Source organism: Stegodyphus dumicola, chromosome 5, assembly GCF_044657685.1.
Source record: "Stegodyphus dumicola isolate Sdum_Otavi_A_Nest chromosome 5, ASM4465768v1".
In the NCBI taxonomy this organism is placed as follows: domain Eukaryota; kingdom Metazoa; phylum Arthropoda; class Arachnida; order Araneae; family Eresidae; genus Stegodyphus; species Stegodyphus dumicola.
This window is the reverse complement of record NC_140772.1, coordinates 82,762,488-82,776,394: the sequence shown is the minus strand read 5'-3', so window position 1 is coordinate 82,776,394 and position 13,907 is coordinate 82,762,488. Positions and strand designations below refer to the sequence as shown.

Below are 13,907 nucleotides of genomic sequence, written 5' to 3'. Positions count from 1 at the left end.
AACAAAGTGTTTCCACTAGTAGAGTGGAGTACACACTAGGGTACCTGGGTACGAGGCTGTACGCCTATTCGAAAAGATTACTTTCCTAATTACACTGTTACTTTATTAATAATAAGTTACTTGCAAGTAACTGTAAAAATAGTTTACATGTGAGAAAAAGATGTAATAAAAATTTGGAGATTATTCTAATGAATGAGAGTATCATCAGTGCATTCACAGCAAGAATAACTAAAAAATTTCTCATTAAGATTAGTCTTACTAACAATGAATCTATCCCATTCGTGGACTGTGATACTACAGATGTTCTCAAGAGAAATGCCTCGGAGCAGTAATACTTCACCTTAGGTAGTATTTTTATTACATATTAATCTTTATTCTAATTACAATCTTAATTTGTTTTTGTTGTTGCTAAATTACTCTCTTTCGGCGAATTTATTCAAAAGTGTATGATATCTTTATAAGCTCCTCCCCAACCCATGCTCATGCTTGTTAATATTCTACTCTCTTTAGACTCTCATGAACTTCTTCGACTGCACATGACTGAATCGCCACGCCCCCTGACTACTGTTTACACCCTCTACAAATTTTTGCCCTTAAGTCTAGCGCTGGACACGTTACAAGATGTTAGACTTCCGTCACGCTCTTCAATGTTCTTCACTTTTCTAGTTGCTGCTCTCATTCCTTAATTGCTTATCGTATTTCACATGCTCATCATATGAAATGTTATAATTGTTCTACCAAACTTTACTCTGAATGTATATTTTCGTCTGGATAACTTCATGGCCCCTCTTTTCCGCACTATCATGTTAGCCATAATTCTACGTTATGCTCTTCTGCTAAAGCGGTTCTGTTCAGGATGGGGCATACGCCCAGGGGCTTGACCACGTGACTCAGGTCACCTAAGGCAGTAGACCTTCTCCTTGTTATTCTAACCTCCTTGAGTGGGTTCAGGAACGGTGTATGGTGTATTTAATTATGACAAAGCACACTAGGGCTATCTGCCTAAGGGGAGGGATGCCTTCGTGGAGGACTTTCTAAGGGAAATTGGCTCGTATACACGTTACACATGGGGACACGGACACATGGTCCACGAAAACACCCATGCAGCCAGCTCGTTCGCGGGATTCGAACCTCGGACCGAACTACCAGTGTTCAGCGACTTTACCGCTCGGCCGCTGGTGAGCGGGTTCAGGAACGGAGTGATCAGCTGCACGTCAGCTGTGACTTTAGTGAAAGCATATAAAATTTGAAAAAAAGGAAAAAAAAAACTTTGAGGCTACTTTAAATTTGAACTTTTTAAGATTTTTTTATTTTTTTAATTTTTTGTTCCCTTACCTCTTATGGGACAATTCGTATTCATGATGAGTGAGAAATTTTCAGGGGCCATGAAGGATTTCCATTTAATTGATTGGGATGCAAACATAAAAAAATGTAGAAGTTCTTCAGCAGCATCAAAGAATTTGTAGATTCTTTGGCAACATGGAACGAGAGCGAATGTTTTCAAAATTATTAAGGGAATCATGCTATTGATGGGATTTGAGAATTTAAATATGTGAAAAGTGATATGATTTCGGAAACAGAGTATTTGAATAATATTTAAAAATTAGTTATATAAGAAAATTACAATGGTGAAAACTTCTGATTTTCAAGCTATTAAAGAATGTTTGGAGTCTTTTAATGTCTGTAATCGATGTATTTTAAGGTTTTTTGGAATGAAAGAATACACGAGCTATATAACAAAATCAAGCATTGAAAAAGTACTTTATTTTTTCTCCTGATTCATTTGTACATATGTAGTGGATGAGTATATTTTAGAAATCAATCCGAAGAGTATAATTGTTTTTATTCTGTTATTTCACATTATGAACGTTGGATAAATACCTGTTTGTTTGTAGTAAATTTCATTGCATAATTTTGGTGATGCAAATGTTTTCTTTTTGTTAATCGGAGCAGTTTGTATTCTGATCATGATAGACCAAGGTCTGGCTTTTGGAAGACATGAATCCCTTTTCTTAAAAACTCATTCAGTCTTCCGCGCATTTCTTAAATGGGGGCGAAAATGACCTATTTTTAACCAAACTTAAGTAGTCAAATATTTTAGACTTAGAAGTGAATCATCCTTAACTTCAGATTGATGTGCACATGAATACCGAGTATGTGTAATTCTTAAAAATGCATCAAGCAGTGAGTGAATCTGCACTTTACCCAAAATTCTATTGCTGACTTTTCATCATGGGCAATTCCCAAATTGTTAAATCCATAGGATATCAAAAAAGGATTTAAAAAATTAAACTAGTATTTCAATGGTGTCTTAAGAAATATAGAACTATATAAACTTACGCAATCTGAAACCAGAGCGTACGTTAGATTTGGCGCACTGTTAAATGGGCGCGTTTGGTAGATTTGGCACATACATTTTCGCTGCAATTTTGTTAAGGCCCTCAAAACAGAAGAGTACCAATTTATTTTAGTTTTTATGTTCATTAAAGAATACAAAAAATCTGAATCATATTTGTGAGCCACTGTATGTCCCAACTTTTTGATTTTATTAAAAACAGCTGAATTTGTACTAAAGTCATACCTTTTTATAGTTTTTCCTTTAATTTTTCCTTCTAATGTAAAATGGAATTAAAAATTTGTAAACATTGAAGAGAGCATGAAATCTAATACAATTAGTAATATGTGGAATAAGCAATTTTTAAAATGGATTGGAATTATTACGCAAATCTGAGTCTGTTTTTTGCCCAATTTAAAATTTTATTTTGGCATCTTTCCTTTCAAATTTTACGAAAATTAGTAAAATAAATAGCAGTTTTATGTCATATTATGTAGAAACTTACTATTATTATTTTTTGAATCATTTTGAAAAATTTTGACTTGAGAATAAAATAGGTTAAAGTATATTTATGGGTATCTATTGACTTTTGGCAGTACATGGATACCGACTCTGTGTAATTCTTTGGCTTGTTATTTTGGATTTGTAGTGGCAATTTTTGTGCCAAAATTTGTTGCTACAGAAAGTCAAAATAACAAGACAAAGAATTGCACAAACTCTGTATCCATGTACTTATCGACATATTTTCACTTAAAAAAAAAAAAAAAAAAAAAGTCAGAATCGCACAAATTTGGCATTGCAGTTTGACTTCATCTACACGTCGACCTATTTTCACTTAAAAAAACATCTGAGAATTTCACAAACTAGGCATTGCTCACTCCCTTTGTCCATGCACACATCGAACTACAGTCACTTAAAAAGTCAAAGAAAGACCAACCAAAAAATATATATAATCTCAATAAACTACATTTTAAATCAAACAATGAAATAACATAAAAAAGGAAATTCATCTTTGCACTACAACAAAAAAATATACACTTGCCTTATTTACGAATAAACACGTCTTCAGTCAAACAAAATTCCTTAACAACATCCAAAAACTTCCTAAAATGATCTGAACTAGAATCTGTATACTGGCATCACCACATAAGTTCACAAAATAAGAGTAAAAATATCCTCCGTAGCATCGTATTGTCCGACCATGCACATTTCCTTCCTACAAGCAGGATGCTTAGTAATGGCTACTAAGTAAACCTTCATTTACACACCAGTTAAGTAATACTCTTTTCCCATTTCTTTCCAAATGGTACAGAAACTTCAAATTAATCTTACCACATTCAGCCATTGTACCGTCTAAACCAGAAAACAAGCATTGTACTTCCTAGCTAACATACACAGCAAGCCCTTACAAGTTCACTGCAATCATGCAACTGATTACGTCATAATAGGGTTTCTATAATATTCAACTACTCAGGCTGCCATAAATAAATCACCACTTGGCGATAAATGAAGCAACAACTCGGCGATAAATGAAATAACAACTTTGCGATAATACAAGGGCTACCCTTCTCTTTACTGTAGCCATAAAATATTTTAAAGTATGCAAAGTAAGAATTTCATAATACAGATATTATGTTAGTTTATTTTGCTTTGGGTTATCCTAATGACTTGCATAATAATTTTCATTATGAATATTATGTATTGATAATGAAAATTATTATACAAGTTTTCTCATATGAGTTTATTATATTGTTTCATTGTATTAACGCCACCACAACTGCAAATTGCTCAGTTTTTAAGTGCTGCCAATCTTCATCTAAAATTTTTGCGACAAATCATAAATTAAAACACTATTTAAAATCGAAACACTTTATTTAAATAAAGTTTCATATCAAGCAAATTGGTACATTTTCGTTTTTTTGGTAAAATATTTCGCTCCTAAAAAAATAAAATTGCATCTTCTTCTGTGTTTGGTAAATCTCAAAGATGCATTTTTGTAGCACTAAAAATGGCATCAAAACTCAGCAAACCACAAGGCAAAAAAGGAATCCAAAAGATAACTGCATGTGAAAAACAGGATTGCTCTTTATTGGCGCATCAGCGCAATTTCTGCTGCAGTGGCATTAATTGTAAATGCAATGTCGTTAATATGTAAGTACCTTCATATGTTCTGTCATTTTACATTTTAGGCTTTCCAGCAATTGTTGGATGATAAGGCATGTGAACTTTCTGCTGCCAAACATGAAACAGAAGACTTAAATGCTTCAGAGGAAGAGATTTGCCCTCCTCATAAAAAACATCATTTTTTACCATGTGCTGCATGTCTTGGAATTCTGCAAGAATCATGCGATAACATGGTAGCAAAGGTATTTGTTACTAATATATTATGAGTTGTTATGTTATATGATAGTGTGAAAAATGTTTTATACATATAACTATTTTTGTCTTATAGATAAATATTTCTAGTAGACTTTAAGGTGTAAAATTTCATGCCCTAGTGAAATATAATCAAATTTCATAATTTTTTTGAAGTGTTTGAACCTTTAATATCTAATTGTTGTTTGCATGGAAAAATGACAACTTGAAATTTCTAGATACTCTGTTTCCCTCATTACTGTTGCAGAGGTTCAGAAATTATTACTGTAATTTCTGGAAGAAACCCGCGGCGTTTACATGTTTAAAACTTAAATTGTCAGCGGGTGTAGAGTTTCTACACATGCAGTGCACACATGTGCACTAAAAAAAGATATTTCCTATGATGTCATTGTGCATAGTTTGAATGACTTTGTTATTGTACATAGTTTATATGACCTTGTCATTGTACGTAGATAGGTGTTGTTCCTACACAAAAGACCACTCATTTGCTTTCTGCGAACTTTATTTTGTTTACATTCTTTCCCTTGAACGGACCTCAAAACAATAACATTCTTCCCTCTTTCAAATCAGCATTCTCATCAGTTTGAATAGACTCTCTTCTCTGCCATTCAATGAATCTTCCAGAATGCATCCTCTCCCCACCCCTGCCTTTTCTATTGTAAATCTACTGCTATTTTTTCAAAGGCGGACACCACCTGCGTTGCAATAACGAATTCTGACGTTATTTTCTTTCCAGCACAAATTGATTTTTCTTGGCATTCTGCCCGATACAGATTAGTTTGGATATAAGTACTTGTTGAATAGTTTTTAAGTAAGAAGGAAGTGGAATATTTTTGAAAATGCCACCTAAACAGCACAGAAGCTATACTGCTGGTTTTAAGCTTAATGTAATTTCACGGGCTGAACAAATTAAAGATAGAACAGCAGCTCGAGAATGTGGAGTGGATGAGAGATGCATTCGGCGATGGAAAACTGAAAAAGACCTTAAAAATATTCTTAAACAGAAAAGAGCCAAAAGAAGTGGTACTGTAAGGTGGCTGAATCTAGAGGATGACCTTACAAACTGGATAAAAGAGCAACAAGGAAAGGGAACTGTTGATTTCAACTGTAAAAATTCACTTGTAAGCACAATTTATGGCATAACAAATGAACATAAATGATTTCAAAGGAGGGCCTTGCTGGTGTAGCAGATTTATGAAAAAAAAAAAAAAAAAATTCTGTGTGTATTAGAACAACAGTCTGGCAAGAATTACCAATAAAAAGGCATCTTTTCTAAATTATATGACAGATATTATTGACAGAAAAAAAAAAAAAAAAAAAAAAAACTTCTTCCGTCGCAGATAATAAATATGGATGAAATAAAATGTTAGATGATTAACGCCGTTAGCTTTCGACTCTTCTGCAAACAGAAGTGTTGATGAAACTGGTGCAAAAACTGTATCTTTGCTTATGACAGGGCATGCAAGAAAGTCATTTACATGTGTCTTAGCTTGTGCTGCAAATGGTGACAAGCTAAAGTCGATGATAATTGGAAAAAAAAAAAAAAAAAAAAAAAAAAAAAAAAAACTATTCTGAAGGGAGAAACTATTCTGAAGATTGATGTAATTAATCGTGCAAACGAGAATGGATGGATGTGCGAAACAGTCATGCATCAGTGGTTATGAAAAGTTTGGCAGTGTCGTAAGGGATCTTTTTTCCAACCAAAAGGGTTATTGATAATAGATTCCATGCATGCTCATTTACTTGAGTCACTGAAAACCAGATGTCAAAAACTGTCTACGATCGCAGTAATAATTCCTGGTAGTTTGACAAATATCTTACAACCATTAGATTTTTCAGGTACAAAGCTGAAGTCCGAAAGCGGTGGGAGTGTTGGATGAGTTAAGGATTGCATACGTATAACCAAAAGTAGCAAAATGCGTAGAGCATCTTTTGAAGAAGTTGCAAAGGGGGTAGGAAATGCGTGGAAATTAGTGAAAACATCGTCAATAATAGTAGCATTCAAAGAAGTTGAAATTATATCCTCAGATAAAGAGACTGTAAATTAAGAGGATGAATGTGACGATCTGGAAGACATAGATCAGGATTTACTAAATCTTTTTAATTTGGATAGTGAAGAATCAGATTTTGATGGCTTCATTTAAAGTACAGTTTGCTAAAATTCCTTTGTAAGTAAAATTTAAAATTTTCTTTTGTCATCCAAATCTCATTGTCGCAACATTTTTTATAATGAGTATGATAAATATAGACTTCTTTAGTGGGTAAACATAAGTATATTCGTGAACATAAATATATTTCCAACATTTCTTACCTTTAATTTATTTTTGAGTTTCATGTCATGCATATTTCTTAACTGATATGTCATATATCAGGACATAGGTCAAGATTTTGCATCTGTAAGGTCCACGACGATGTCATGTGTGATTTAATCTATTGCAGTGTTTACTCTGATGCGACATTTCTGCGTAATTTAAATTTTTTTCCCGTCATTTTTCTCGAGCGTGGCATTTACGCTGATGCGGCCTTTCTTCCAGAAATCATGGTAAATGAAAGAGTATTCCATTTTCAGCTTTATAGGCTACGTTATTTATGCATTCTAATTAAATGCATAAAATCGCTAATATTAGATATATTTTTGGTATTTGAAATAAACAGTTTTTTACTTCTATTTGCCAACAATATTGACATGAAATTAGTTGTTCTAATATTTTCTGATTCAGGCCTTTTATGTTACTGATTGTAGGTTGACTTATTTGAAAGAGTTTAAACTAACATCTTAATTCAGTACTTCTTTGCCAAATACGTTGGTCCCCCAACCATATTTGACAATTTTAGATTTGTGCCAAGATCTCAGCTGTAATTTTGCTAAGCTTGTAAAGCACGACTGTGTAAAAATAACACATTATGTAAAAATAACAACAATAATACTCGTATGTCTTTTCCTAAGAATATATTTAAGAATCTTTATCCTTATTATTATTTTATCTCGTATAATTGTTCCAGTCAACTGCAGTACTTTACACATATTAAGCGCTGTTTGTTACACCATTTCATGGACATGAGTTCCTCTGCTGAAGAATATAGTATAAATCTAATAGCAGTGATGAATGATATTCTGGAACCACTGAACCAATTTTCGACATGGAGGTCCTTCTTCCTTTTTCAATTTTTAACACTGCAGTTGGAAAGGGTTTTATTGTTAACATGAAATTTCATGTAGTGGCCAATTTTCATATACTTTTTTGTCAAATAAAAGACCTCTTTCTTGAAAAAATGATATTGAATCCATCTCATTATTTGGTAAATTAAAGATTGCGAACATCATATTCACACACACCAAAAGAAAAGAAAAAGCACTAAATATTTTTTCAAACAAACGGTGCAAATTCAAAAACCTCATTAAAATTAATAATATAAGAACATGCGACAAGAGCAGCAGGGTCCTAATATATGATTACGCAGTGGGATACAAGAACATGCAGCCAGTGTTAATATACAATAACGTGGTAAGGTATGAGAACATGCAGCCAGTGTTAATGTACAATCAGGTGGGAAGGTATGAGAGCATTCAGCCAGTGTTAATACAGTCAAAAGTTTTTAATCTGGAATCGTCAGGACTTTGGCAATTCTGGATTATCGATCATCAGTTTAAATCTGGTAAGATGGCATGCAGAAATTATAAAATTAAAAATATGAAACCGTAATTTATGAAATAAAGAACAATTATGATCTAAAGGGTATCAAAATTTACAAAAAAAAAAAAAAAAAAAAAAAAAAAAAAAAACGCTTAATATTTATTTGTTTACTTTATTAAACATTTCTTTCAATGCGCGCATGCGTCTGCATACATTACGCATAGTCGAAATTAGAAAATTGCAACCAGAAAACTATTTGATGTGTATTCGTGATATTTATAATGAATTTGATTTAAATCATATCAAAGGCAGACTACATCGAGATGAAAATACTACATTTAGTAATGAATTATAAGCTGAATCAAATAAAAACATCTGCCCTGAAGATAAGGATAGTGCTGACAGATCAACTTCCAGTTCATTGCGCGCCGCGACATTCCCCTCCCCCGCAGAGCAGCGTGAAATTGATAAACAGATTTCGGAATGGTTAGAGAAACAAAGGATATGCCTTTATCCATTTTTTGCAGCAATTCCACTTTTTGTTTGATGGACATCGAAACGTGCTTTTGCTTTGTAGATATCCTTTGGCAGCTCCAGAATCGGAAATTCTTTTTGACGTAATCGAAAGTTCAAACTTACTTTTATAAAATTGCTCTAACAGTCTGCAAAAAATAATAAGCCGGATCCAATTCGAAGATTAAGGAACAACACAATCTGCAACATTACTGAGATAATGAGATAATTTTAGCTTAGCTTATACCGTCCGTTATACATTAAACGCGCATGCATAAACGTATTATGCGCATGCGTGCACGCATATGGGCATGCGTAAAGGTATGGGCAGAATGTTTGTAGCTTTGAGGTCCGGATTATAGATCATTCCTGATTATGGGCGTCCGAATTGACGACTTTTAACTGTATACAATAACGTGGTAAGGCATGAGAACATGCAGCCAGTGTTAATATACAATCATGTGGTAAGGTATGAGAACACACATCCAGATTTTGGCAAGATAACTTGGTTGATTGGTGATTCAATCTTGGGCGCCACTATAAAAAAGAAGTACCCTTAATTCTTTTTACCTCGTAACGTATGATTTTAAATAAAAGCAGGAAAGCAGCATTGTGTTCATTATGGGTAAAGCAACAAGTTTTTCCATCAAGAAAAATAGGTTGTGGGAGTTTATTTTAAAAGAAAAAGATTATATGTAGAAAAAAATTATAATGAGATTTAGGAAAACTTTCTGATTAGCCTCATACTCGGATACAACATTCTTATGTTGTGTTTTGGAGTATTTTCCAGTACACATGCGACAATAATCAATCCACACATGTAAATGCAGCATGCATACTTCAATATGTATGGATTTACATATATGTATAATGTGTATGGATTTTTATATTGAACAGTCATTTCACAGAATGGCTAAATGAATATCAACCATGTAGATTTTTTGTTTTTTTTATCATAAAATTTCTTCTTTCTTATAACATGCTTCTTTTTGTGGTTATTTATGAACAGAACATTACCTCTAAGCTATAAAGTTAGACAAATAATTTTTTTATTGCCAAGTTTCAGAGTTGTCTGTGTTTTAATTGCCAAATGCATATTAGTGACATTTAGAATTTGCATATTAGATATTGCATGAATAAGTTTCCCAGTTTTGGCTACTTAATGTGCTGACTGTTTTAATGTAGATGCACTTTGTAACTGTATGCTTACTGACTAAAAAGATACGAATTTTCTTATTTTTCTCATTGCCTATTCCCAAAACTGGGTTTAATATCAGAAGTAAGGTTTTTATCAAGGAACAATAATTTTTTTTGTAACTAAGACATTTACTTTTTAATTTAATTAAAAGAAGCAAAATTATATTATTAATACTATGCATTTAATATTTGAGGCATAGTTAGAAATATAATTTCTTTTTTCTTTTTCTTTTTTTAATGCTTTGATTATAAAATGTAGTAAAGTTTGTCTGAATGCTGTTCTTTTTCTCCCCCTGCAGTATTATACGTCTGGACCCCCTCTTTTTTAGCTGCCTTGTTTATTTGTAGTCTTTGCAGTCAGTGACTGTCAACAGTGTAACAATAACTTGGCAGTGATCAATAACTAATTGCTTTCAAAAACTCATTACTTATAAAATACCGGGGAATCTCTCCTGATAACTACCTCTATAATGATTAATAACATACATATCATAAACATAAATATCTGTATAGTGCATCTCTTGTGCAAATAACAACCACAGAGGACCAAAAATTATCTGCAATTATAAGTGTTTATGTTAAAGGCATTTCACTGTATTTTAACTTGATTATATGTAAAAGGATTTAAAAAGTATTATCTATATTTTAATCTTTAATCTGTTAATTTCTTTTGAATTATAGGTTGAAGAAGCTACTGCTAAAAGTGGACATGAATTTGATGATTTTGTGCTTCAGCTATCCTTCCCAGTAGTTTTAGATTTAAGAGATGTGAGTTATTAGATATTTTATTTTTGATAAATATCGATTTCTAATGGCACTGTTCGCCATTTCTGCTATTTTGTATTATGTGTTTGGTACTTACCTATTAATGCAACCACCTTAGTAGAACACACCAAATTTCCAAAATTTGCCAAACTGTGGCAGCCATGTGCACAACCATTCTCATAACAGTTATTCAGTCAAGCAATGCCATCATTTTCATATGCATTCTTTTTTTTTTTTTTTTTTTTTTTTGTTGTTGTTGTATTCCAAGTTTCAACAGTTTTTATGAACAGATCATGATATTTTTGGTCCTAAACTTAGTTTTAAAATATGAGCTAGTGGAATTTGCCATCAATGGAAGAAACTGCAGTGAAATTTCTGAAAGAACACAGGATTTTGCTGAAAATTTTCAAAGAGAATTGCAAGGAAATAAGTTTCCTCAATAGCCACTGTTGCCAAGTGTTGCACAAAGTTGAGTTTCCACAGTTCTCTGATTTTTTTAAGTGAAAGCTCATTGCTGTGTACTTTGGGGAAAAAATGGCACAAAAAAGTTACAGAAAGATCTGAAGAAAAATGTGTTTTATTATTATTTTTTTTACTGTTACTGTGCCATGTAATCTTTATTTAATAATTAAAATCTGTATTTTAAGTTGCTAAAATATGTTTTATTTTCGTATGTTGATAATGTTTACTGACTTACGATAAATGCCGATAGTTTGGGAATCTCTCTTAAAAGAACTACCAGCTTGTACCCTATAAGTAACTTTTACCTTTCCATCTGTAAAAAGTAATCTGGCAATTGCATTAATACATAATTACCAGGTGTTCTTGCCATTCCTGTCACTCATATTCCTGATGCATACAGCAATGCTTAAAGAAGCATCAAAGAATTGCACACATTAAATGTTTTATATGTATGTATACAGTTGTTAGTTGGGTGCTTTAATATTAAACCTTGGTGCCATTTGGCATTTTTTTACAGATGAAAGAGTAAAAGTTGCTTATTAGATGCAAGCTGGTGGTTTTGTCCCATTTTTTAGACAGATTCTCAAACTATCAATATTTATCATAAGTCATTAAACATTATCAACATATGAAAAGAAAACTTACTTTAGCAATTTAAAATACAAATTTGAATTATTAAATGAGGATTAATTGATACATTAAAAAATAAAGCACTCTCATTCTTCAAATCTTTCTGTAACTTTTTTGTGTTATTTTTCTTCCGAAGCTCATAGCAATCTGTTTTTGCTTAAAAATACACCAGAGAACTACAGAGACTGTTTTTGAGAATGAGAGTGCTTTATTTTGGGCTTTGTACAACCTTTGGCAACAGCTGCTGTCGAGGAAATGCATTTCCTTGGTGTTCCCTTTAGAAAATTTTCACCAAAATTCTGCATTCTTGTAAAAATTTTACTGCAGTTTCTTCCATTGCTGGAAAATTCCACAAACTCATATTTTAAAACTAAGCTTAAGGCCAAAAAACATCGTGATTTAGTTATAAAAACTGTTGGAACTTGAAACACAGGACAAAAGAACACATGCAAAAATGATGGTGTTGCTTGATTGAAGAATTGTTATGAGGACGGTTGCTGAAAGAATGGTTATGCACATGATTGGCCATATTTTATTACATTCCGAAAATTTGGTGACGTCTACTAAGGTGGTTGTGTTAATACTTAAATAACGCTAGTTGATAGTAGGTGAGGATACCAGTGCTGTAATGTGGGGTAAACAGCTGTTGCCTTTTGACTACAACTTTCTGCAAGTTAAATTTTTTTAAAAAAATATTTTAAAAAAAAATATTTTTACTTCTGCAGTATTAATGTTTGAGCAGATTTAAAAGAGCAAATTCATAGTATTGTATTTCCTTGCATATTTTCCTTCATTGCTTTTTTTAGCACTAGGTTTTGAAAATTAAAGAGAAATATTTGCGTAATTCTCCCTATCCTCTGTTGCACATAGTTTTTCTCTCTGAAGGCTATAGTTTATTGGTAAATTACATTCCCTTGATTATTTTTATTCAGCATATTCAGTTTGTTTCTGTATTTTTGTATTAGCATTTCATCCATTTTATTTTTCCTTAAATTTATTATTTGGAATGTATTTTATGCAGATTTTTTGTTAAGCTACTTGGATGTTGACAGGTGCTCTCGCATTTAAGAAACTTTCTAAACAGGTGATTTCACCTTACTTATGTTATTTATGTTCTAGCTCATAGCCTTATCTACTGCTAATTTGTCTGATCTTTTGACGTCCGGGCCTTTTGTTCACCCCTTACTCTTTTGTTTCTTCAATATCCCTGTTTGGAGCTGCAGTCAAGACTCATTAATGTGAGACAAATCTTAAGAGTAACAATCTGTACAAGATAATTGACAAGGGCTTTACAAGGTAATTAAGCTCAATTACCATCAGATATCCATCAGGTATTGCAATATTAATATTATTGTGCATTCTCATGAAAGGTAGATTTCTTTTAAAGAAATAATAGTGTGGTAGCTACCAGTAGTTTATCCATGATTACTTTTCTTTTCATTTGGTATGTTCCTACTGTAACTACTTTCTTTAAAAATTAAATTACTTGTATAATTTTCTCTTCTCAATTTTTAGACAATAAAAATTAGTCAAAAAAGGAAAAAAGTATTAAGTATTTTCAGTCATCCATTGATGGAAAAATATGCTATAGATATTTTTCCAATACAGAGAGAAATAATTTCTTATCAAAGGAATTTGTGAAAAATGTCAGAATAAATTGGAAAGAAATTGTCTTGTAGCAATATCTTTCTTTATGTTTGTTTTTATATATTATTCATTTTAAATAATTTGCTTGCAGAATTGTATTAAATTTAAAAAAAGTACAAATTGTATTAAATTGCTTCTATATATGTAAAGTAAATAAACTGGCCACTTAAGATGTTAAATGAATTGGTTGTGTGTATAGGTAACTGTGTGTTTTTAGACAAGGCTAAAAATGTGCCAATTCCTGTTCCTTTCCATGGCTGGTATAACTGACAAGTACCCATAATTTTTATTGCCCTATCATTCCTTGAAACTGAGCATAATACTGTGAAGTATAGGTATTTTTCTCA

The 13,907-nt window shown here is 32.2% G+C and overlaps 1 protein-coding gene across 1 annotated transcript in view; it reads left to right on the top strand.

Annotated features, from left to right (window-relative positions):
- Positions 1-1,472: 1,472 nt before the first annotated feature.
- The window catches only part of Pus10 (Pseudouridine synthase 10), a 65,153-nt gene continuing 52,718 nt past the window's right edge, over positions 1,473-13,907 (top strand). The window contains exons 1-3 of the mRNA XM_085816807.1: positions 1,473-1,757; positions 4,525-4,701; positions 10,738-10,824. Coding sequence (XP_085672933.1) covers positions 1,626-1,757; positions 4,525-4,701; positions 10,738-10,824 — 396 coding nt within the window. The 5' untranslated portion in view covers positions 1,473-1,625. The remainder of the gene's footprint in view (positions 1,758-4,524; positions 4,702-10,737; positions 10,825-13,907) is intronic.